Source organism: Acomys minous (genome assembly GCF_964271855.1).
Source record: "Acomys minous genome assembly, chromosome: 9".
Classification (NCBI taxonomy): Eukaryota; Metazoa; Chordata; class Mammalia; order Rodentia; family Muridae; genus Acomys; species Acomys minous.
In genome coordinates this window covers 62,343,047-62,365,654 of record NC_140490.1, presented here as the reverse complement: position 1 = coordinate 62,365,654, position 22,608 = coordinate 62,343,047, and the positions used below count along the sequence as shown (strand labels likewise).

Here is a 22,608-nt window from a genome sequence, read left to right as displayed (position 1 = left end):
TATACCCTAACCCCTCCAGCTTTCTTTAGCACACGCTCAGCCCCAGCCACAGAGAATGCAAGGCTGCCTCTGGCTCCCTGATGTTCTTCCTGGAACAGATTTTTTTTTTCCCTCCAATCCTTTTTTTCCAATTTCAAGTTTTCTCCAATCTTTCTTTTTTGTTCCAATACAGATCTCACAACACTCCTGCCCTGACCCTCAGAGCCTGGATCAGAACTTGCTCCTGTGAGCTACCACACCACTCAGAACTTCTCTTGTCTTAGGAAGTGACCAGCATTCCAATAGTCAGTTACCTGCCAGTCACGGTCACCGTGCTGGAAGCATGTACAAATCAGAGCTTTGTGGCTGCTCTGACAACAGTGGCTGTCAGTGGTTCCTGGAGAGCAATCCCTTCTCAAGCTAGAGGTTGCCTGGCAGCTGCTTCCAGCTCCTAGCTAATCTGGAGCCTCTGTAAGTTAGCTCCTCAAACTGACTGCGTGAAATGCTCTTCTCAGTTACCACCCTTGAAAGTCTTTGTTAGTTTTCTTTTTGTCGCTGGTCTCAATATTTTAATTGCCTAGCTGCATGTTTAATACGTTTCTGCTTCTCTTTCATTCACCACCATCTACTAGCACAGGATACTTGCCTGATTCACAAGGACTCCAGATATGTCTGATGAAGAGTAGAACTTATCAAGGACTAACACAGTTTCTACAGAATCATGTCCACCCCTGGTAAAATCTAATGCTTCCATAAAATACAGTAAAGTTTTATCAATATTACTAGTTAACCAAAAAACACAGATTTATTAAAGGAGTGTTCTCCCTTACTTTTTGGCACCGACTGTTACAATACTCAACAGTGAAGACAGGTACCAATACCAAGACTATCTCCTCATCATCCTCTTAACTACTAAGCATTAACAAGCAAGTAAGTCAGAAGAGAATCTCTTGCCTTTTAGGCTCTTCATGTGGCCTTCTTTGCAGTCTTGCATGAGTTTGAGGGTCCACTTGTGCTGAGCTCCGATACACTGCCAAGCAGGGTCACCAGGTGCATGGAGGTCAGAGAGATACCTGAAAAGGCAAAGTGCAAGGCCCCTCCTGTTACAACAGCAAAAGCAAAGGCTGCTACATTATAGCATCACTACCAATTTTTTAAAGTAAAGCTAAAATTTAACCAACTAGTAAAACACTTGCCAATATTTGTCCTTAATACTCTGTTCATAATGAAGTATATTAAATGGTTTTCATTCACTAACAAGTGACAAAGCTGTTGGGGTTTTTTATTCTTTTTAGTTTTTTAAAAAGAAATTTCCTGTGTCTGTGTTTTGCCTATATTATGGTTGTGTACCATGTGAGGCCCTGGTGCCTGTGGAGGTCAGAAGATGGCACTGGATTTCCTGGAACGAGAGCTATATATAGGCAGTTCTACGCTGCCATCTGGGTCCTGGGAATTGAACCCAGGTCCTCTGGAAGAGCAGCTAGTGCTCTTAACCACTGAGCCATCTCTGCAGACCCAGCTGTAGATTTTTATTTTATCTCTTTGCCTAAGAGTCAACAAGAAGGACAAAAACAATTTGAAAAAGGCCAAAGATTGTAAAGATTTGGTGAGAACAGTTCTTTACATTTAAACTTTTTTATTTTCTTATTTAAAGAAAAACAATAAAGAAAAAACATAGAGGTAGGTAGAGAGGAAGAGAGACAGATGGGGACAGTGGGGGGGAGGAAAAACAGCTGACCAACAGTGATCAGTCAGAAGAAAGTATTTCCCGTTTACCCATCACAGCTACCGTACTCCTGTGAAGGCCAAAGTAGCGAACCACAGCAGAGTAAGCATTCATCACAGCTGTGCAACGCAAAACTGTTCAACCTAACCCTGGGGTGGGTTCTCTTTGTTTTGTCTTGTGTTTGAGGAAGAGGGAAATACTAACTTTACATCCATATACAGTCACTTCTCTCAAGTTTTTCTATTACTGGAAAGTCATTTCATTAACCGTGGGTGGGAGCCAGCAGAGGAAACTGGCCCGCTCCCCTTCCCTCCCCTCCACTGCTGGTGTGCACTGTGGCCACTGGATGGCAATGTGACACTGTTCTACAAGGGCTTAAGTATGAGCCTACTGAAATTTAAGGTCTCTTTGACAACATGCACTTACCTCTAGGGGGTTAATTAATTCACAACTGAGGAACCATTTCTCTATAAAATGTAGTGCAGATGGATGCTTTCTTAACTTTCAATAGTTCTTAAAATATTTAAAGTTTTCTTTATACAGAAATATCCAAATCCATGTAGACAATTTAAATATATTTCAACTGAAAATTTTCTGTCAAACATTACTCGTTTGGCCCTGGGCTCTTTTATAATACACACATGCATCAACTCTAGAAGTTTGTTCCAATGAACTTAATGCACTAAAAAAGTTTTTAAGCCTCAGCTATCTTTTGTCTTGAGGTTAAAACTTTGTGGTCCGTGATAAATGCTCATTGATGGTTACAAGCTGTGACCTTGGCCATGTCCTAATCACTGTGGGGCATGCCCACAGTTCTTCAGTAGTGGGGACGCATTACTCAGACATCTCAATTAGCAGCTAATTAGAGGAGAAACAAATCCATTTTGTAATAAGTTCACAACAAAATGTTGAGTAGAAACCTGACATGCATTAAGGAATGCCCCATACCAACCCTGACCTTCAGGAGCTAATAGCTCAGAGGCCTGACTCCCCAGAGAGCTGCAACTCCGCCCCGCCCAACCACCAAGCCCTATGATGGCTGTCTGCCCTCCCTGAGACAGGCTGCAAACAGCTATGTTTATGTGCTGAAAAGTAGGAAGCCAACTTAAAGAATTTTACCCATATAAAGAAGGCACCCATGAGCCTTCCTCATTTATGAGGACACTAGCCTCGGATGAAAACCACATTCCAACAAATTACATTTAGCTTAGCATGAGGAATTCAATGCAAATGAAGCTCCCCAAATCCAATCTGAGTTTATCCTCTCCCACAGGCAGAGTTTTTCTCTTTTATTTTCTGGGATATAAATACAACAGAGTAGCTTGTGTCTTTCCTTCCCTAAGAACATGCTTTCTGTTCTTTCCTGATGAGGCTAACCTGTTGCAGCAGGCTCCCTATGTGGCTGCTTTGCATCTGGGTACTGACTCCTAACACTTGCAATCAGCCCTAGATCCACTGAACACAGCAAAGAGCAACAATGTTCTTTTACAGAAGCCACTTCCTCTTTGTTGTGAAGTTCCTGGTTAGGAATGCAGACAATGCATCTCTTGGGCTCTTTAGCAGGAGCCCAGCAAACTTGCTTTATATCTCTTAAAATTGTAAATCTCTTTAGCACATACATTAGGTCTCTGAATTTTTTAATAATCCTCTACCATCTTAATATATAAAGGTGAAGGAGCTTAGAAATATTTTATGAAGATAAAATTACTGTCTCAAAAACTCTAGAAAATACGATGTTTGTTGGACTTCAGTATGTTTCTTTTAAGTACCAAGCTTAAAACTTGCAGCTTCCCTACAAGGACCTGTGTTTAGATGGTACTGGATACTGCCTTTCGTTTTGTTTTGTTTGTTTGTTTGTTTGTTTGTTTAAAGATTTATTTATTATTATGAATACAGTGCTCTTTCTGAATGTACACTCACAGGGCATCAGATGACATTATAGATGGTTGTGAGCCACCATGTGGTTGCTGGGAATTGAACTCAGGACCTCTGGAAGAGCAGCCAGTGCCCTTAACCTCTGAGCCAGCTCTCCAGCCCACCTCTCATTTTAAATGACAAACTAGAGAACATTTGGAAAAAGTGTTTTTGGAAGGGGCGGGAGGTAAGGGACCTCAATTCTGACGGGCACAAATTCAGACTTTTAGAATTTGAGGAGAACATTTAGAATGAGACCCTGGGGTCAATTCTCAGGAAAACAAAACAAAACAAAACAAAACAAAGGAAACCCAAAAGCATTTGCAGCCACCCTCTCTGTGGTATTCTCAGCACTCCAGGAGCAGCCTCACTTGGCTGAACAGAATGACAGCTAAGCTCTGCTTCTTGCTAAGCTGCACCGAGGAAGGTGCCTTCAGATATACTTGGGAGAGCTAGCAGCACGGCGGTGAACTGTCACTCCCACTGTGCATGGCACAGTCAATCCAACACACGCAGCTGTGCACAGGCTGTCTCTGGCTGTACTTGGTGCTCACATCAATCACCAAGGACGTTAAAGTCAAACAGACTTGACCTGGTTCTGATCTTATTTTTTTATTCATTAATAACTAGAAATGTAATTTTAAAAGTTAATCACCAGATTGCCCAGTGCCTTTTCAATTTCAAGTTTAGTGTACTTCTGAAGCAAATTTAGCTCACCCCCACACGAGCAAGGGAGCTAACCCTCTAACAATACAAGCAGCAAAGCTTCCCCAGGTGCTTGGGTAACTCTTGCGAGTTTATTGCCACTTTATACTGCGCAGTTCTGCAAGCCAGGGAAGTTCCTCAAATACAGCATTTCCTCCGAAAGGCAGAGAAAGGCACAGGTGGGCTCTGCCACCAGATAAGCAGGTGTGTGGCTGTGTGTATGCTGCACAAGCTCAGGTTCCTCAGCCTACTCGCTCCCTTTGCCAGAGAGGAGACACACTAGCACCCAGCCCAGCAGCGTGGGCACAGGGCCTGCACTTCCCCGCAGCAGCAAGCAGCTTCACTGACTCTGGTTCCATCCTCCGCCCTTCATCTGCTCCCACCATTCCTATATCTGGAAGACGCTTCAGTACAGGGCCTTGGTCCCCCTTTAAATGCATATACAGCAGTGTTCCGGCAGGCCATCTTTCTACACCCACAGGTGCCCACAAGCAAATGTAAACGCATATGAAGTTTATCATCGTTTTAGAACTGCTGAATTTTTAATAACCTTCACTAATTAAATAAGTCACTCAGTTTGGGAAACAGCACTCTATTCTGAAATCAGACCACACTAAGACAGCCAAGCAGAAAATAAGTCAGTAGTTTTAAATCTCAGACACAAAAGTCTGATGATTTATGTTTCATCTCCAAAGGCAGTGTTAGCTATGAACAGATAAAAATGTGAACCTGCTCCTTATGTGCCAGGCCCTGGGCTAACTCCCTAAGTGAACCATCTTCCCCGCTACTCTGAGGTGCAGCCGCACTGCCTGCTATGTTGACTGCAGATGAAGAGACTGAAGAGCAGAGCTCTGAGAGCTGCCCAGAATGAAAGGCTCACTCCTGTAGAACTATTGCTCCTTTTCCTCCTCTTCCTCCTCCTCCTCCTCCTTCTCCTCAGCTTCTCCACTGCCCTCTTCTAATGCTGCTGAGTATTTCTGAATGTACTGCCAATTAAAAATATTCCCCAGTCATTTCTCTCATGATCACTACAGGCATGTAAATTATACATATATCCAAGGGAAAACCTTCCATAGCCTTCACTGTCAGCCATGGTACACTTCCCACCCAGCAGTGTGCTGCACTAAAACTGAGCAGAGCGCCTACTTTACAGAGGAGCACAGCATTTGCAGGGTGCAGCACCCAGTCCACCTGGGGAGTCAGGTGGTAGCCACTGCCCGGCAGAAGAAACAGGTGACTGAGCAAAGAGGCTGGTTTTCCTTTGGCTAAGCTGGCAGCTCTCTTTCCTTCAAAGGGTGACAGGGGTAAGGGGTAGGCTCTCTATAACTGCCCCCAATTTATTTATATCCAAAGAATATTCATGTCCTATAACAGATACTTCTAAATTTCTACTGCCTTTCCTTTCACCATTTCATTAGTATTCTGACTCCCCCAAATAAGCTTTGCGGGTTTTACCATATATTCCATACGTACACACCATCTATCCGAACTCTTGCACAAGTTTTACCTTATGTATCGCTTTTGGTCATGTAAGGTGGATGGCGTCTCGAGCAATTTCTTTAGAAGCAATTCTCTCAGATCTTCAATTCCTGCTTCTACTTCAGCATAATCTGTTTTTAAAAGATGCAAGATTTATAGAACTGAATTTAAAATCAAATTTCAGAAGGCAGAATACTGCTTGTTTTTTTGACTGAGAAGAGACACAAGGGACCTTTGTAGATGGATCAAAACACAGCAGCTCAAGTGTATAGGACAACACGCGCGTTCGTCAGAGTGCAGTGACCTGTAACATGTAAGGTCTGTGCATTTCACTGCATGTACATTTCACCCCAGAAAAGAAATAAATTCTGCTTTTTGGATCCTTATGGGTTTCATTCTTTTAAATTTAATAAGACCAATGGAATTTCTCCTAGCTAATAAGTTTTTAAGCATAAGATATTTAAGCTTTTTTTTTCTGTAAACCTGGAATTAGGAGTAATTTTTAAAAGTATTGAGTTTGCTTTTGAGTAGGATTAGAATTCATAAATACACTGTCTTAGCTTGAAGAGGGGAGACTGAAATGCAGGTTTTTACGTCTGTAAAAAGCTTGTTCTTGCTTATTTCAAATATGAAAGCTTTTAACAGCATTGTGCTTAATAAGCAGCAGAGAGTTCCTGGGACCAGCCCTCTCCGTGAGCGCTCATTCCCACCACAGAGCAGTAAGAAAGCTCGTGAAGCCGCTGAACTAATTGTTTTACATTTTAAAGAAAGCACCATATAAACAAGATCTAATATGCACAGGGCACTCTTTGTAGAATACACACTCCGTATTCTTACTGCAAAGGAAAGAAAGGTCTAAAAGTAACAATCTTACATTTCTTGAAAACTTGCACCTCCGTTTTCCCAAAGAGCGACTTGGCTTTTTCATAATCATTAATAACCACATCATAATCTCCCTTGAAAATAAGAAACACATTGTGAGATCATCAGGAAAGGACAGTGAGCACACTGGTTAGTATGAAATATCTTAGTACATCTTTAAGATTGGCAGCATCTATAACTGCACACATACATATGCTCTACCTTTTGAATATTCCGTTTAATATTGAGAGGAAGGTTGAAGAGAAATTTAAATCGCTGAAGCACATTGAGTGCATTCCTAGTGGAATCTGCCTTGTCTTTTCGACCTAACACTTCTTGAAATAACGTGTCAGCGGTATTACTTGCTCCTGTTTTAAACAGAGAAAAGAGAACATAGGTGACAGTGACCTAAATTTGACACTAAAAACAAATGCTAAATCACAACTGTATCTTTGCATGAAATTCATTTTAAAAAGCTACCTTTACAGAGATCTTTTACATGTTTCTAAAATAAAATTTATGTTTTTTAAAATCTTTTCATATGTTAAGAATGGTACCTAATTAAAAGCAACAACATTTACTGAGCCCAAATAATTTTCTCCAATGTGAATCTATATTTATTTTAGTTACTCTTCTAAATTTTATAACAATTGTGAGTACTCGGGCTATTTCATTACTTTGGACAACAAAGAAAACACACACACACACACACACACACACACACTGTATGTGGGGGGAGGGGACATACACCAGTTAAACTCTATTAATTCTGTACCAAACAATCAGGTAATAAATGAGATACGGGAAACTGTTTTCAATAAAAAAAAAAGACATTGCAACTAACCCTACCTTTTGACAGAATTATTGCTCTACAAGTACAGAGAATTATATAAACTTAAATGACAAAATCTTAACACAACATCATTATTGTTTCTTAAATCAGCTAAATCTTACAAAATCATGGATGAACAGGACATTTCATAACATTCTTTCTTTTAAAAAGTACAAATTACATGTATCACTTTAATGAACACTGTTTTTCTAAGGCAAAATTTGCTATGTACAAAAATAGTTTAAATTTTGCAAAATGTGAATTATTTTTAATTAGCTAGAAGGAAAAGAGAGAGCAGGAATAAACTGCTTTCAGCTGTCTGACCTGCTTGTAAAAAGTTTCTGCATTATCTGGTCTAGTGACTACACTTTAAGCAAAGAGGAAAAGCGCACCTCGCCTCGCTGGGTGGCTTGCACACCACAGCCACACTGTGGGTGGCCTGGTCCTGTTAAAAGTCGTCTTTGTAACATGATTGTTTTATCTAAATAATGTTTAAATTCTGTTGAAATTTTAAAGGCCTGATATAAAAACTTCATTTGGTCAAGAGAGCCGTTTTCCCACACGCTATTTAATGTGCATTCTAAACCTCTGCTGTGGGATGAGAAATACATTTCCTTCTTGCCACTAAGCCACGTAACGAAGGCTTGAGTGAGTATTGAAATCTGATTAGAATTTAAAAACTTTCTTCAAGAAAAACTATCTTAAAGCATTTGCTTATCTATCTAAAAATATAAACTTCATGACTTTAGGCGTTGTAACTTAAGCTCAAATGGAACAGAACCTTTTTAAAGGCTGCCTATTTATATGTGAAGTTTGGGTCTTACACCAGCAAATTCCTTTTTCTATGCAATGAAAGATTCAGAGTAAACAGTCTCAGTTCAAAATTAAATTATTCTCATCATTTTAAAGTAAAAAGACATTTCTGGCTAATAATTTTAACTCCAAAAATATGAAAACAAGAATAAGTAGAAAGCATACTTATTATTAAATAAAATACATGCATTTTCTAGAGATAATTTTATAGGAAGAAATTATAAACTGAAATTAAAATTTAATCTGTGCCAAAATTTGTGAATTGAGAATTTGAATTTAGACAGGATAAAAGTTATATATACAACTTTGGTCAATAAATTATGATTCTGCTGTGATTTGCACTGTGTTCACAATAAAAATACGGTTCATAATTCTGACAACTGGGGGAGATAGTAAATGATAAAAAATGAGAGCAATGAAACCAAGATCTTTCTATCTACACATCAGACATGATCATTACCAGCAGTAACAAAATGCTTGAGTAGCTTTCTTTGCTATGACTGTAAGGAGACAGAAGCACTGTACAGAAGAGTGGGGTCCTCATCACATGTAGGGATAATGATGCAGACAAAGACATCAGCTGGGTGTTCACAAAATCATCTGACAGAAATCCTCCCTGTGTGCTAATCCTCATACACCTTGCTCCACCCTCACACCAGGAATGCCCAATTTTAGGGAAACTGACAGGATGTTGGATGTTCACTGAGTGAACATAGAACAACCATATGTGGGTTGGATGGACATGCATGCAGACTTTGCCCTCAGATGCTGTTTAACAGACCCTGATGCTTAGTTTGTTCCAGGAAAAGACAAGCTATGTGAGAGTAGAAAAGCAAATGTGAAAGCAGCTGGAGGACAAAGTACCTCAAAAAACACATACTGACACTTGTCAAAGGCAGGGCCCGCCAAAGACCAAACCTGCTTTGAGTGTCTCTGTTTCAACAGGTACCAGAATAACTAGCTAGCTGCTTTCTGTAACTGAGTGCGAGAACAGAGTGCTGAGACAGTGTGCACTGTTTACTCACACTCTGGGGCCTTATGGATCCATATGGTGCGCGCGCACACATACACACATGCACACACGGGGGAGAGGGGGCGCTCATCAGGAGTGAGAGAGCTGAACTGTTGGCTCTCATGAACCAATCTGTTTCAACACAAGTTTGGAAAAGGCTAAAATTAGGGCTGGCTCATCTTTTCCTTTTTGAATGCAACTTACTAAATATTTACCAGCCAATCAATTAGTAGAACTCAGTTTCTTTCTCAGACTTTATTTTTATTGATACTTCTAGTGTTCAAAGCCTCTAACCTGGTCATTTTAATTTTATACATGCCACTTAAATCAAATCACTAAGTCTCACTGCTTCAACTACCATCTCTACACTGCTGACCCCCAACTCTGTATTTCAGGATGTGTCTGTGAAGTTAAGAGTAAATATTCTGAATATTTACACACACACACACACACACACACACACACACACACACACACACACACACGGAGGGCAGCTTGACAACAGAACCATTTAACAAAACAAAAAGAGTAAGTTTCCCAGGAGGGCTTAAAAGCTTTCCAGCTATAGGGATCAGACCAGGTTTACAGTACCAGGCATGAACCTAAAAAGAAAAAAAGAAAACATTCAGAGGTTGGTTGTCCCCATGCTAGTCACACCACTATCGCACTGGTGCATAGATTGTGCCTGGTAGGTAAGATTGATAGCATGCTGGATCCAGTTCTAGCTAAGACTATATTGATATATTTTCTATTCTAAAAGCATGTAAAGCTTATTTGCCAAATTTAATACAAGTAAGTAGTAAAAGCCAGGAAGATACTCAGTGATCAACTCCTAGGAATCCCAGAGTCAGATTACACATAAACTGGACAGAATTTTCTCTTCTATCCTTGTGTCCTAAACTGGCTCCCTTTCCGCCATGAGGCTAACAATATAAACACCTCACAAATCATTTTCCTTTTTTCATTGTATATGTACAACCAGTGACTCAATACTGCCATCTTTATTTCTGCCCTCCCAGGGGCTCCTTGTCTGTTTCAGCTACTGAGCTCACTACAACTACTGCCCTCTACCTGGTCTCCTGCTGAATCTACAGTGGCTCCCCCAGGCTCCTCTCCTTAACACTCCATCGCACAGCTTCCTAACTGACTTCCTTCAGGTGCTCACTGTCTTCAAGACTAATTCTACTCTCAGGAGAACTTTGTCGGGCACAGTAGGGGTCTGTATCACTCCTGACTCCCTGGCCTGTAACCATCCCCTTTGACGAGCCACTGCCTCCCCTTCATGCTGCCAGAGAGCTGTCAGGAGACACACCTGTACCCACCTATCTCACCACCGCAACCTGCCAATCTCTGCTTATCTATCTGGATGCATCCTAATTCTCTGTTAAGATGTATGTGACCATTGTCATAGTCTCTACTTTGAGGCTAGGGGGAAATAAGTGGTCCATGTGCTGGGGATGGAATCCAAAGACTCACTTGTGCTAGGCAAGTGTGTGTCTACTGCGGACACTCCACCCTGGGATTCTTCACATTTCAGTTAGGTGCTCTCTGTGTGGGTATTAGACATATGCCTGGATTACACCAGCAAAGCATGCACTGCTGCCAATATTAACACAGCATGATTCCATAGCCTGTATGCATGTCTATATTTTCCATGCAGTTACACACTTAGACATAAAGCACAGGTTCGATCTTTACATCCATGTGATATATACTAAAGAGAGCTTATTAAATGCTTTAGAGGCAAGGGCTAAAGCCAGGATTGGCATCAATGACACGTATCCTTTCTACCCAAAGACGCACAGCTCAATACAGAAAGGCCTTATGAGGCACTGGCAACAGGTATACAAGCTGAAACCCAGAAAAGTGATTTTAGTAATCAGTAAGCATTATGTCAGTGACTGTGCTGTCACTTTTTAAAAAGTTACTCAAGTCATCTCACTCTTTTGTACAAATGCCGTGGCACGATGATAACTCCAATGGTGCAAATAACAACGCTTGAGAGAAAATACCCTTCTACGACTTGAACATGTCTGTCTGCACTGATACAGAAAAGACTTTGGTAAATATTTTGTTTGGGTAAAATTCAGAATATATTCATTTCAACAATGCTTATGACTTGGTGCTCAGACGCAAAAACACAAGAAACCCCAAGGCAAGAAATAACCACAGGAGTGATAAACAAATGGAAATGTTTTAAGTCCTGTTAAATCCACAAACTTAGAATGAAATGTTCAAGTATTCACATTCTAACACCAAGGAAGGCCTACAACAAAGTTAACATTCTTTCTACAAAATATTTTCCTACTGACATCACTAGGTCTATGAAGATATGGCTACATAAAGGTCCAGACCATTCTACTCATGGGACTACACAGAGCTATAAATGCATAATTAACTTTGTATCATAATCCTGCATTCATAAAATCTCTAAGCATCTATGTGAGGTTGCCTATTTTTTTAAACCCTTCTTTATAAGGCAATCATATATTCAAGGAGATTCTTATGGGCATCATTACTTCATATTGTACATTTACTACATGTGTGAAACATAATTTTTAAATGTATATTACAATAAAATTTAATTTATCTGATGAATTACTTCTAAGTTATTAAGGTAAATAGCTTGAAATGTCAGAAAAGCAACAAAAGAGGAAGTGGAGGAAGCACCAAACATGGGGTCTATTGGACCTACAACTTTTATAGAACATTCCAGAGTATATCCATTTGGAGAAATAAACAGACAACGCCCAGGCATCTTCTGTGCAGGAGCTAAGGCTGTCTGCATTGTGCACTGGCAGATCTGATGATGGAGAGTTAGGCATCCTGTCTGCTCAGCGGCAACCCTGGCTACTGTCTCAGTACCCGTCTGTGTCCAGGTAGCAAATTACAATTCTTAAAAAATATAACTTCAGATTATAGTTTCTCATAAGTAAATAGCAGATTCATTTCACTCTTTTTATTGTCCTTCGGGTTTCTTAAGTTGTTATTTAGAAGTGAATGCTAAAACACAACTCATGACTTTGCCCTGGGAAATCCCTCAGGACTGCACTGGACCCTCTTAGAAAGGCCATTTGCAGTCTTGGGTAGTAGAGCAAACTTACTGTTGAGGACATTCTCCAATTTCTGTGTCATGGACCCTTCTACTTTTTCAGTTCCATCTGCTTCTAGTTTTTGATGGATAGCTGAAAAAACAAACAAACCTAGTTAAAATGTGGGTCGCTTGACTAGATAGAAGGATATCTCATTAAAATAACATTTCAAAGCCGTCATAAAACAATTTTTACAAATTGTTCTATTATTTTCACCATTCGAGAGGGAGATACGTATGCAATATTCTGGGAAAAAAACAGATTATACCATTTACACTGCTCAGAGCTTAACTTTATTCAAGTAGTTCACATTCATCTAGTCTTCAAGACAGGTAAAAAAGAGGAAGTAGGGCCCGAGGCACTGTGGGTCTTCAGCACAATCTCTGCATGTGGCCAAAGGAAAAACATTCCTATTCCTCAACTTTACTTTGCAAAATAGAAGTACTACTATGTGGATGATGATGATGACGACGATGATGATGATTAATTTATTCACTTTACATCTCGGTCACCCTCCCTCCGCTCCTCCCAGTCCTACCCTCCTTCCCTGTTTCCTCTATCCCCCCCCTTACCCACCCACCCCTACTATCTGGATTCTATCAACCTTGAAAAAATTAACTTCACGCTAATTCCCTGGAGGTCCCATGGAAATATTTTACAACACCCATCAATGCACCAACTCTGGATGGATAATGTCGGGATGAGGGTGGGGGTTGGGGGCGCCAGGGAGGGGTACATTCCTTGCTGCTGCTGAAGAATGTTGGAGAGCAAATCACTTAGCAATATATATTTAAAGCTGTTACCTAGAGAAGAGGGAAGGTTTAAAACAGCTCACAGGCTTGTTTGGTAAGCGATGAAAACTGTAATTTCACATTTTAAAGCTATGACATGAAGCCAGTACAGCAAACAGTGACTGTACACTAAGCACTGCAAATCTGAGGTGCATGTAGTCACCCACTGACAGTGATGCACAGCCCAGTAATTCTATTTGAAGGATGAGGAAACTGTGGCAACACACAATGAAACATGCTTGAGAAGGTAACAAAGCCAAACTTGGAATGTGAACGCAGACAGCCTGGTTCCAGTCCTTAAAAGCTCATCGTAGGCTGCCTACACCGCACAGAGCAGTAGAGGCTCGCACTACCGAGCGTTCTGCTTTCATGGCTGTAAAGTGAGAGCAGAAAACTTACTGTATCTTTAGGGAACTGTACTCCCTTGTACTAAAGGAACTTTACCTCAAAACAGTGGCAGAAGCGGCCTGGATTTCTTTTTCACACAATTTGCTCAAGTGAAAACCCAAATTCAAGATGTTTCACTCTGGTCTTTCAGAATGAACAGTGAAATGTATAGCACTCTTGAATATTAATTATACTCACTAGCATTCAAATGGTAAATCTGTTACAGATTCTGCTTGGTTACCTAGACGCAGGTGCCAGATTTATGCTGCACAAGCAATCAAACAAGCCTGCTTTATGCAAATGTGGATGTGTTTATTTCTTTTATGAGACCTATATAACTCAATGTGACCCACTGGTCTTTTAAAAAAAAACTCAGTGTTCAAATGCTTATGAATATGTTCTCAACCCCAGAGAACATTTATTTTTCTGTTTCTTATAATTAGTTTTTAATCCTAATTTTGTTCTTACTATTACATTTTCCTGTAATGTTACGTCAATTTTGCTTTAAATCCTGAAACACACAGACTGTTCTTATATTGAATTGAATAAACACGTTCATAAAAAGAAAACAAATACATGGGGTAGAATAGTCACTACATTTTTAAAATTGTGTTTGTTGATTCAGAGTAAAGAAAAAGTGAATTCTTTACTGTCTCAAACTTAAATTATATGGTGGAAATGACCCAGCATATTCCCCCACATCAAAGCTTAAACTTACATTCAACTTGTAAAGTTAAATGGAAGAGAATGTCCCTGCGTCTAAGCATTAAAAGCTAAACTAGAAAGACTGCTCCAGGGAGCGGATCTGTCCACACCACATTGAATGCTGCTGCAATGCTCTGACAAGCTTGGCTGCAAAAGCAGAGCTGGCACATGTGCAGCTAGCTCACTGTCCTAAGTAGGAAGGTAGCACATTTTACATAGCCTCACTGAGAATGTTATTCTCTATGTGAAAAGCAACATTAAAGGAAACTGTGTGGCCACATTTTCTGATGCTGACATAAGCCATCACTGATCAGCAGGTCAAGACAGGGTGACCCGGGTCCCTGAGCTCAGCTTACAGGCCTTTCTGCTGACAGAGCGACTTCCTCCAGCCCATCTCTGCCACCGCAGAGTCACTGTCAAGCTGTCAGCCAAGCATGAGGACTAAGAGACACTGGGATCTGATAAAAGCAATCCTATTTTCCAGAAAATTAAACCAAATAACCCAGTGTCTGCTTCATTTGGCCTTTTATTTTCTCTGAAAACATTTTTAAATAGAATAACTCAATAAGCAACTGGGTACATGATCACAGGTTTGTTATTGTTTCTAATCTATTAAAAACTTAAATATGTGCAGTAGTTGAACATCATAAGCTTACACTTAGGAAACAAAAAGGTATTATAAAAGCACTAGTCAAAGAAAAACCGAAGTTCTAGGAAAGTGTCTATTATTTTTTTTAAACTACACCATTGTCTCATTTAACTTAAGTAAAATATGAAATTGCAACTTCAATCAAAAAATTCAAAATACCTAAGCATGCACTTACATAGATGCTTACATACATTGCTAAATAAGCCACGAAGAATGGTGTGTGTGTGTGTGTATGTGTGTTTATGTGTGTTACTATCTATAGAATGCATTGCTAGACAAGGCCAAAAATATATGCTCTAACCGCTGTGCTTGCTGCTAACCTGAATGAGACAGAACATTAAAGCCAGAGCATAAACAACCACAGAATAAAGATGTGACAGCGTCTATCCTGTAGTCATTACCATCATGTTTTTTTCTTACAGTCACCCTTAAAAGCATAGCTACAGTTAATTCCAGGCCTATAAAGCTAGGCTGTAGCTTAGTCATATTAATGTCCCAAACTCTGAGGTAATACTTAGTAAATAAGAGATGGAAGGGTATTCTGTTAATTTGAATTCATTAAAAATCCCCTTAAGCATTTAGTTCCAATAACTATCACACACACACACACACACACACACACACACACACACACACACACAAAACACTCTGTCAGTGCAGCAGTGTAGGTGTTGACTGTCCTCAAGGACCCACATGTGAAAGGTTTGATCACACAAGGTGGTACTGGGAGATGTTGGGAGTCATTTGGGCATTCCCTTATAGGGCATGCTGTGGCTTCGGGCCCCTGCCTCTGGCTCCTTTTTGCTTTCTGATCAGTGTGCTCTGCCAAGCACTCCACCATAATATGTCCCCTCATTAGAGGACTAGGGCAACACGCACACCAAACCTAGGCAACACAGAACAAAATCCCTGAAACCAAAAGCCAAAACGAACCTTTTTTCTTGTAAGTCAATTATCACAAATATTTCATTACAATAACAGAAAGCTAACACACAATGGTAAAATCATATATATTACTTTTTAAATTGGCTAGGTAACCTGGTTTTACTTCTCTTCCCTAATTATATTGCAAATAAAGAATAATAAAACAATCTCAGCTGCCTCATAAAGACAAGGCAGGAATGACACATTTAGATAACCGAGGACTACATGCTGCCTAGACTACATTCATACATCAACAGACACTAACAACAGAAAATGCCAAAACCCCAGCTCTGTGTCAAGCTTTCTGGAGTAGCTGCAACACACAAGCTGTGTACTGCAACACACAAGCCTGAGCACGAATCCTGCTTTGATCTGTTTGTGTACCGCCAAGAGCATTCATGCAGTTTAGCTGTAGTTCTCAAAAACAGCGAAACAGTCACAGTTTTGAAGTTGCCACCAGGACTAAGTACTCAGATCTAAATGTATGAGCTTCAAGGGCATCCAGGGAAATGGAGAAGGAACAGAGGCGCTGGTCCGGTGGTGCCAGGAGCTCAGAAGGGCCTCTTACATCAGTGTATGCAGCAGAAACATCTCTCAAGCTACAGGCTCGCTAGGGGCTCGCCTGAATAGTAGCCTGAGACCCTCAGGCACATCAACACTTCCAAAGAATGAGAGAAGACAGCAAAGCGGAAGCCAGGAGAAGAGAAACCTGTTTCTGGAAATGCTTTTGAAGGCTATGGTTTAAAAAAAAAAAAAAAAAAAAGAGGTGATGCCAGACACAATGGTTGTCAAGTTCTGACTAAAATGCTGGTGTGAATACACAGGGGCAATAAACCTAATGAATGCAAAAAATAAAAGAAAAAAGAAAGGAGGAAGGAAGGAAGGAAGGGAAACAGAAGGGAAGGGAGGGAAAGTCAATAAAGATTTCAGACTGTATACTTGGTTGGGATCGACTGATAAAACAGACATGGGCTGAGTCTCAAACTGTCCGTATAACAACAGGAAAACAATGACAACCACCCATGGAGGACATCTTCAAGAGGAGGTGGCTTTGCTTTTATCACCCTGACCCTTTATATTCCTACAAACGCAGGACATCACAAACCAGCAGCATCAAATCTCCAGAGCTATCTCAGTCCTGCTCCCTACTCGCTCCCCTCTAGCAATCCTTGCCTTCTACAGACATTCCAAGACCAGCTCCGTACACAGCATGGCAAGAAAACGACAGACTGCTGAACAAGACAAGGGCTGGGCACGACGCACGTAGAAAACAAGACTGTGTTTTATATTAGACTGTGTCAAGACAAGCTATAATTTATGCCATTTGAAAACCCATTTTTGAGAACTGAAGACACTGGCTGGTAGCCTCCACAGTCTATCAAGCACTGGAATAAGTAAATAAAAACGAGGCATTTCCGCATGTCCTGTAGGGCATGTGCCCTCCTACCGCTCCCTCCCGCCCTCCTCCTTTTTAATTCAAGGCTAAACAAGTATACCTTTTAATCACGTTGGTGGAGACGAACAACTAATGTATATACAAATAAAAGTACCATGTTGACTTAGGATTTCTTCTCAATAACACCATCACTGGCATCAATGCCTCCCAGACTACCTTGTAGTCCAGTGACTGGATATATATATATATATTCAAAAATTTATAAGACAAAGAACAAAAATATATTTCACTACTCAAAATTTAAAAATCAAAATAAAAAGGTGAGAGTAAAACTTCAAATTTAATTAACAGGAACATGCACAGAAAAGAAACATATGATTAACTATTGTCTAATATAACAAATCAAAAGGCAATCTTCAACAGAAGTTTAAAACATTTTACCAAATCTGAATACAATATGATTCATAAGAGAAAAAGAACAACAACGACAACAACAACAAAAAAACAATAACAAAACAAGGCAAGAAAAGATTTAGGAATGTTAAAGGTAAATTACTTAATTATTTTATTAAGAGGCAATGGCTCTCAGAATAGTTTTAAAGACATGACTATTATCATACTTGCTTGTATGACAAAAACAAAACTTTCCAAGATTTATACAAGGTATTATGGATAGGGCTAGGATGCATATAATCAATAGAGTATTTGTAAGGCTTTGTGTTTAATTCCCAGCACCAAAAGTTTTGTTTTGTTTTGTTTAATTATTCTGTGTGCATGCACGGCTTTGTACCACATGCACTGTGTGTACCACATGTCCTGGAGGCCAAAGGGCTATACTGAATCCCTTAGACCTGGAGCTGCAGATGGTTGTGAGCCACCTATACGTGACAGGAACTCAATCTGGGTCTTCTACAAGAACAAGTGCTCTTAACACTGCACTCTCTCCAGCCCTGTTTTCGTTGCTGTTGGTGGTGGTTGGTTGGTTGGGGTTGTTTTGTTTTGTTTTTTTAAGCTGGCTGCTGAGGGTCAGACCATATAGTCTAAGAGTGTGATTTACGATGAAGGCTTTGAGTCGCTGGCTACCAGATTGACCTGGCAAGAAGCTGGGGCCTAAGGTCAGTCATAAAGGCCACTGACAACATCAAGGGTAAAGCCTGAACACAAGGCTTGGGTAGAGTCCTTAGGTGGCAGTCCCTCCCTGTACCTGAAGCCAATGCTAATCCTGAGTCCTCAGGTGACAGATCAGAAAGCTCCACCCACAGAAGTTCCTCAAACCTCATCCACAAACAACCCTCTCCCCAGTGACAGGAGCTTTGAATGAGCTCTGTGAGTTACACTAGCAAGTGGCCAAGCAGGAAAGTCACCCAGAGGCTATCCTTACCTTTGCAATTGCTATAATGATAAATATAGCATCAAGAAAACAGGCACCAAATTTGCAAAATAAATGTATATAAGTTCTACAAACAAACAAAAGCTGATCAAGTTATTACAGATAATGTGGATTTAAGTGGCATCATTAATCAGTCATACTAAAGGGACTAGCTCCCCCCCCACAGACACCTTTCTTTCTACCTTCTTTTTCATGAGGAGTAAAGTGGTAGTGAGGATCAAAGCCAGGGCATAGGGGTCTAGAAAAAAATATCTAATAGGCAATATATCCCCAAGGCCTTCCTTGTTCTTATTTTTTATACAGTTTTGGAAAATTGACATACGTAAGAAAATTAGCCTGTTGAGAGTAAAGCTAGTCAGAAAAACACTTTTTAAAAACTGACTACAAACTACTAGGTCTAAATGCAACTACTACAAATTTTAAAAGCAGGCAAAAAATAAAATATGGTGTATTCACTTACATGTGGATATAAAAGCCATTAAATAAAAAAATAACTAACCTATAATCCATAGACCAAGGGATGTTAGGAATAAAGGAAGGGATAGGGAGTGGAGCACACAGATCTCGGTAGGAAGAGGAAATACATTTCTTTCTGATTGATGGGGGTGGGATGGGAGAATCAGGTGAAGAGAAAAGGGGGAGAAAGGGTTGTAAGAAGGAATGTGGGGAGACAAAGCTGGAACTGAGGGGCATTTCAGGGATGATATGGAAACCTAGTGCAGGAGAAACTTCCTAAAATATATGAAGGTGACCCTAATGAGGTCTAATCATAGAGGAGATGGAGCCCCAACTGGCCATCTTTTGTCACCAAACTGGTCTTTCAGTACCAGGACTAGGTTGTATTGAATTGAGTTGTTGGTCAAGGGGATCCCATGGAAATCCCCAACCAAGCACACTATTGCAAAGACAGTGGGTTGCTCTCTACAAACTGACAGCAAGCCCAATTGCTGAAGACAACACCTACACAACTCATTGTCCATGGGGGAAGTCAAGCCTTTACCCTCTTCATGCTAGCATCTTTGCTACAGGAAAGTATTGTAGTAGATGGACACATGTTTTTGTTTCGATCGCAAGAGTGGGCTAGGTAGTGGAGGTAAACATGTTTTTGTTTTGATCCCAAGTGTAAGATGGGGAACGGACTTGTGAGAGAACAGGTGATGTTTATCCACTAGAAGATGATTCACCTTGTGTAGGGGCTTGGCTTTTGCCAGCTGAAACACATCTTAGCACAGACTCTGAGAGGAGATGTATATATGAGCCCAAAACAGGGGCTTTTTGGGTCTTGGTATTGTTTGGCTGTTCATCGCTCCACTTCAAGACACTCCTAGAGAGAACCACTCCAGAGAACGCTTCAGGGCTCCGGGCTCCGGCTGCTGTTCCAGGTTCCAGCAGCAACTTTGGCTGAATTGCTGGTCTGCTGAAATCCTGCCGACTATGCCAGGGGAATCACTCCCAGGAACTGAGTCCCAAAAGGTCTACTTCTCCTGTTCCCATAAACCTCTTTTCTCTCCTATGTAGGATAGGTGAGTTGGAAGGGAGGTATAAGCATTAAAGAACCTTAAATAAAGTAGGTTTGAAAAAAGTCGAAGCCTAAAAAGTCCTCTGCATACTACCAAAGGAGAAAACATAGCTACAAACCCACTGATCTACAATGGTGTTCCACCTGCAAGGCATGCTAGTTCAACGGAGGCACGAAGTCTATCTTATATGACTTAAGGCCCGCTCTGTGAGATGGAACCCATAATAGACACTCCCTGAGCAACAAGGAACCTGAAACCAGGCAGCCCAGGAATGTAGGGTAAAACCGGATAATGCTGTTCTACTAAAAGAGCGGAGGAACAAAATGACTCCTAATGATATTTTTGCTACACTCATAGGTCAGTGCCTTATTCGGTCATCATCAGAGAAGCTCCTTCCTGGAGCAGAAGGAAACAGAGGCAGAAACCTATAGAGGCAGACATTATGCAGAAGAGTCCTTAGAACGCACAGCTCTAAATGTGATGCCTCTCATCAAATATCCCTTCCCACCCCACCCCCAAACTCAAACAACCCCTCAGAAGAGGCAGGAAAGAGTGTAAGAGCCAGAGGTGACAGAGAACACTAGAAGAACAAGGTCCTCTGAATCCACTAAGCAAGGCTCATATGAAATCACAGAGACTGGAGCAGCAAGCACAGAGCTAACACGGGTCTACACTAGGCCTTTTCTGTACATATTACAGCTTTCAGCTTAGTATTTTCATGGACTCCTGAGTATGTAAATGAGTTGGTCTCTGGGTTTTTGTTTTGTTTTGTTTAAACTGGTTTTTCAATACAGGGTTTCTCTGTGTTAATAGCCCTGGCTATACTGGACTCAATTTGTAGACCAGGCTGACCTTGATCTGCCTGCCTCTGCTTCCCGAGTGCTGGGATTAAACCCATGAGCTACCACGCCCTGCAGGTCTCTGATTCCCCTGTCTGTTCTTGGGGATTTTTTCCTTCTGTTGGGTTGCCTTGCTTGGCCTTGATGTGATGGCTCTTGTTTCATCTTACTATATTTTATTTTGTCATGTTTGATTATTATCTCTTAGAAGCCTGTTCTTTTCTAATGAGAGACAGAAAGGAAGTGGATCTAGAGTGAGAAGGCGGTGGGAAGGAGTTAAGGGAAGGGAAACTGTAATCAGGATACATTTATATTAATGAGAACATAATGTATTTTCAAAAAATAAAAAATTAAGATATACAAATAAAATAAAAAGACCATGACAAGGCCTATAACCCAGATAATAAGTAATTTGAAAATTATAATGCAATGCTAAAAAATATTAATAATTTTTTCTAGGAAATTCTGTATGTCCCAAACTAAAATAAATAAAATATGGACAGCAGAAACTCTGTATATGTGTGTAACTAATGAAACCTAAGCAGCAGCAGCAGCACCCGCAGCAACAGCACCCACTGCAGCAGCAGCAGCCCTGCCACACACTAAAAGACTTCTGCTGTAACAAGAACATCATCTCACACCAAAATACTGAACCTGAATCCAGAAATACAACAATGTTAAATGACTCTGGGGTGGAAACCAGCGAAATCCCCAGCATGGAATCCATATAAGGTTGGCAATCTTGTTTCTTCAATGACATGAAAAATTAAAAAGTTAAGACATAAGACTTTAAGACATTCTAGTTTAAAAGATGCCTAAGCATTAAAATAAAATGAAAGCCCAGGACTTTATATCTTGATTTGAAAACACTGGCTACAGGAAAGTTTGGGGATGGTTGGAGAATCTGAACATGACTTATGATTGAATTGAAAATGAACAATTCTTGGTAATTTTGTTTGCTGTTCTACAGTACTATAGTTAAAAACATAAATGTTCTTATGAAGGGCATAGAGAAAAAACATGCTACTTAAGAGTTGCTTTTAAAATGTATCATAAAATGCAAACTAGCCAGTATCAGAAATAAATCTAATATACTAATAACCAAATATAGAAAAATACTACTAACTGTGAAAGTCTGGTATACTGTTATACTAACAACAAAATTACTAAGAAATCAGAGAAACGATCTCATTCACAATAGACAATTACACACCACACACACACCAGCAGCAAAACAAAAACAAAATTTTGGAATATATGCAATGAAATGAAAGACTTACATAATAAAGTCTTTAAGACACTGAAGAAAAAAAATTGAAGAAGATACCAGAAGATGGGAAGATCTATGAGGGCTAGAAAGATGCCTTGGTGATTAAGAGCACTGGCTGCTCTTCCTGAGGTCTAGAGTTTAATTCCCAGCAACCACACGGTGGCTCACAACCATCTGTAATGGAATCTGGTGTGCATGAAAACAGAGCACAAGAACGAAAGAACGAAAGAAAGAAAGAAAGAAAGAGCGAGCATCACTTATATATATATATAAACTAAATAAATAAATCTTTAAAAAAGAAAGATCTATGAAAATAGCCATCAT

General features: G+C 40.2%; 1 protein-coding gene across 1 annotated transcript in view; it reads right to left on the bottom strand.

Moving 5' to 3' along the window:
* Positions 1–22,608, bottom strand: part of EXOC2 (exocyst complex component 2) — a 163,010-nt gene that overhangs the window by 87,242 nt on the left and 53,160 nt on the right. The window contains exons 7-11 of the mRNA XM_084796271.1: positions 12,426–12,506; positions 6,887–7,032; positions 6,678–6,759; positions 5,832–5,934; positions 934–1,052 (exon numbers count right to left, since the gene is read on the bottom strand). Coding sequence (XP_084652397.1) covers positions 934–1,052; positions 5,832–5,934; positions 6,678–6,759; positions 6,887–7,032; positions 12,426–12,506 — 531 coding nt within the window. The remainder of the gene's footprint in view (positions 1–933; positions 1,053–5,831; positions 5,935–6,677; positions 6,760–6,886; positions 7,033–12,425; positions 12,507–22,608) is intronic.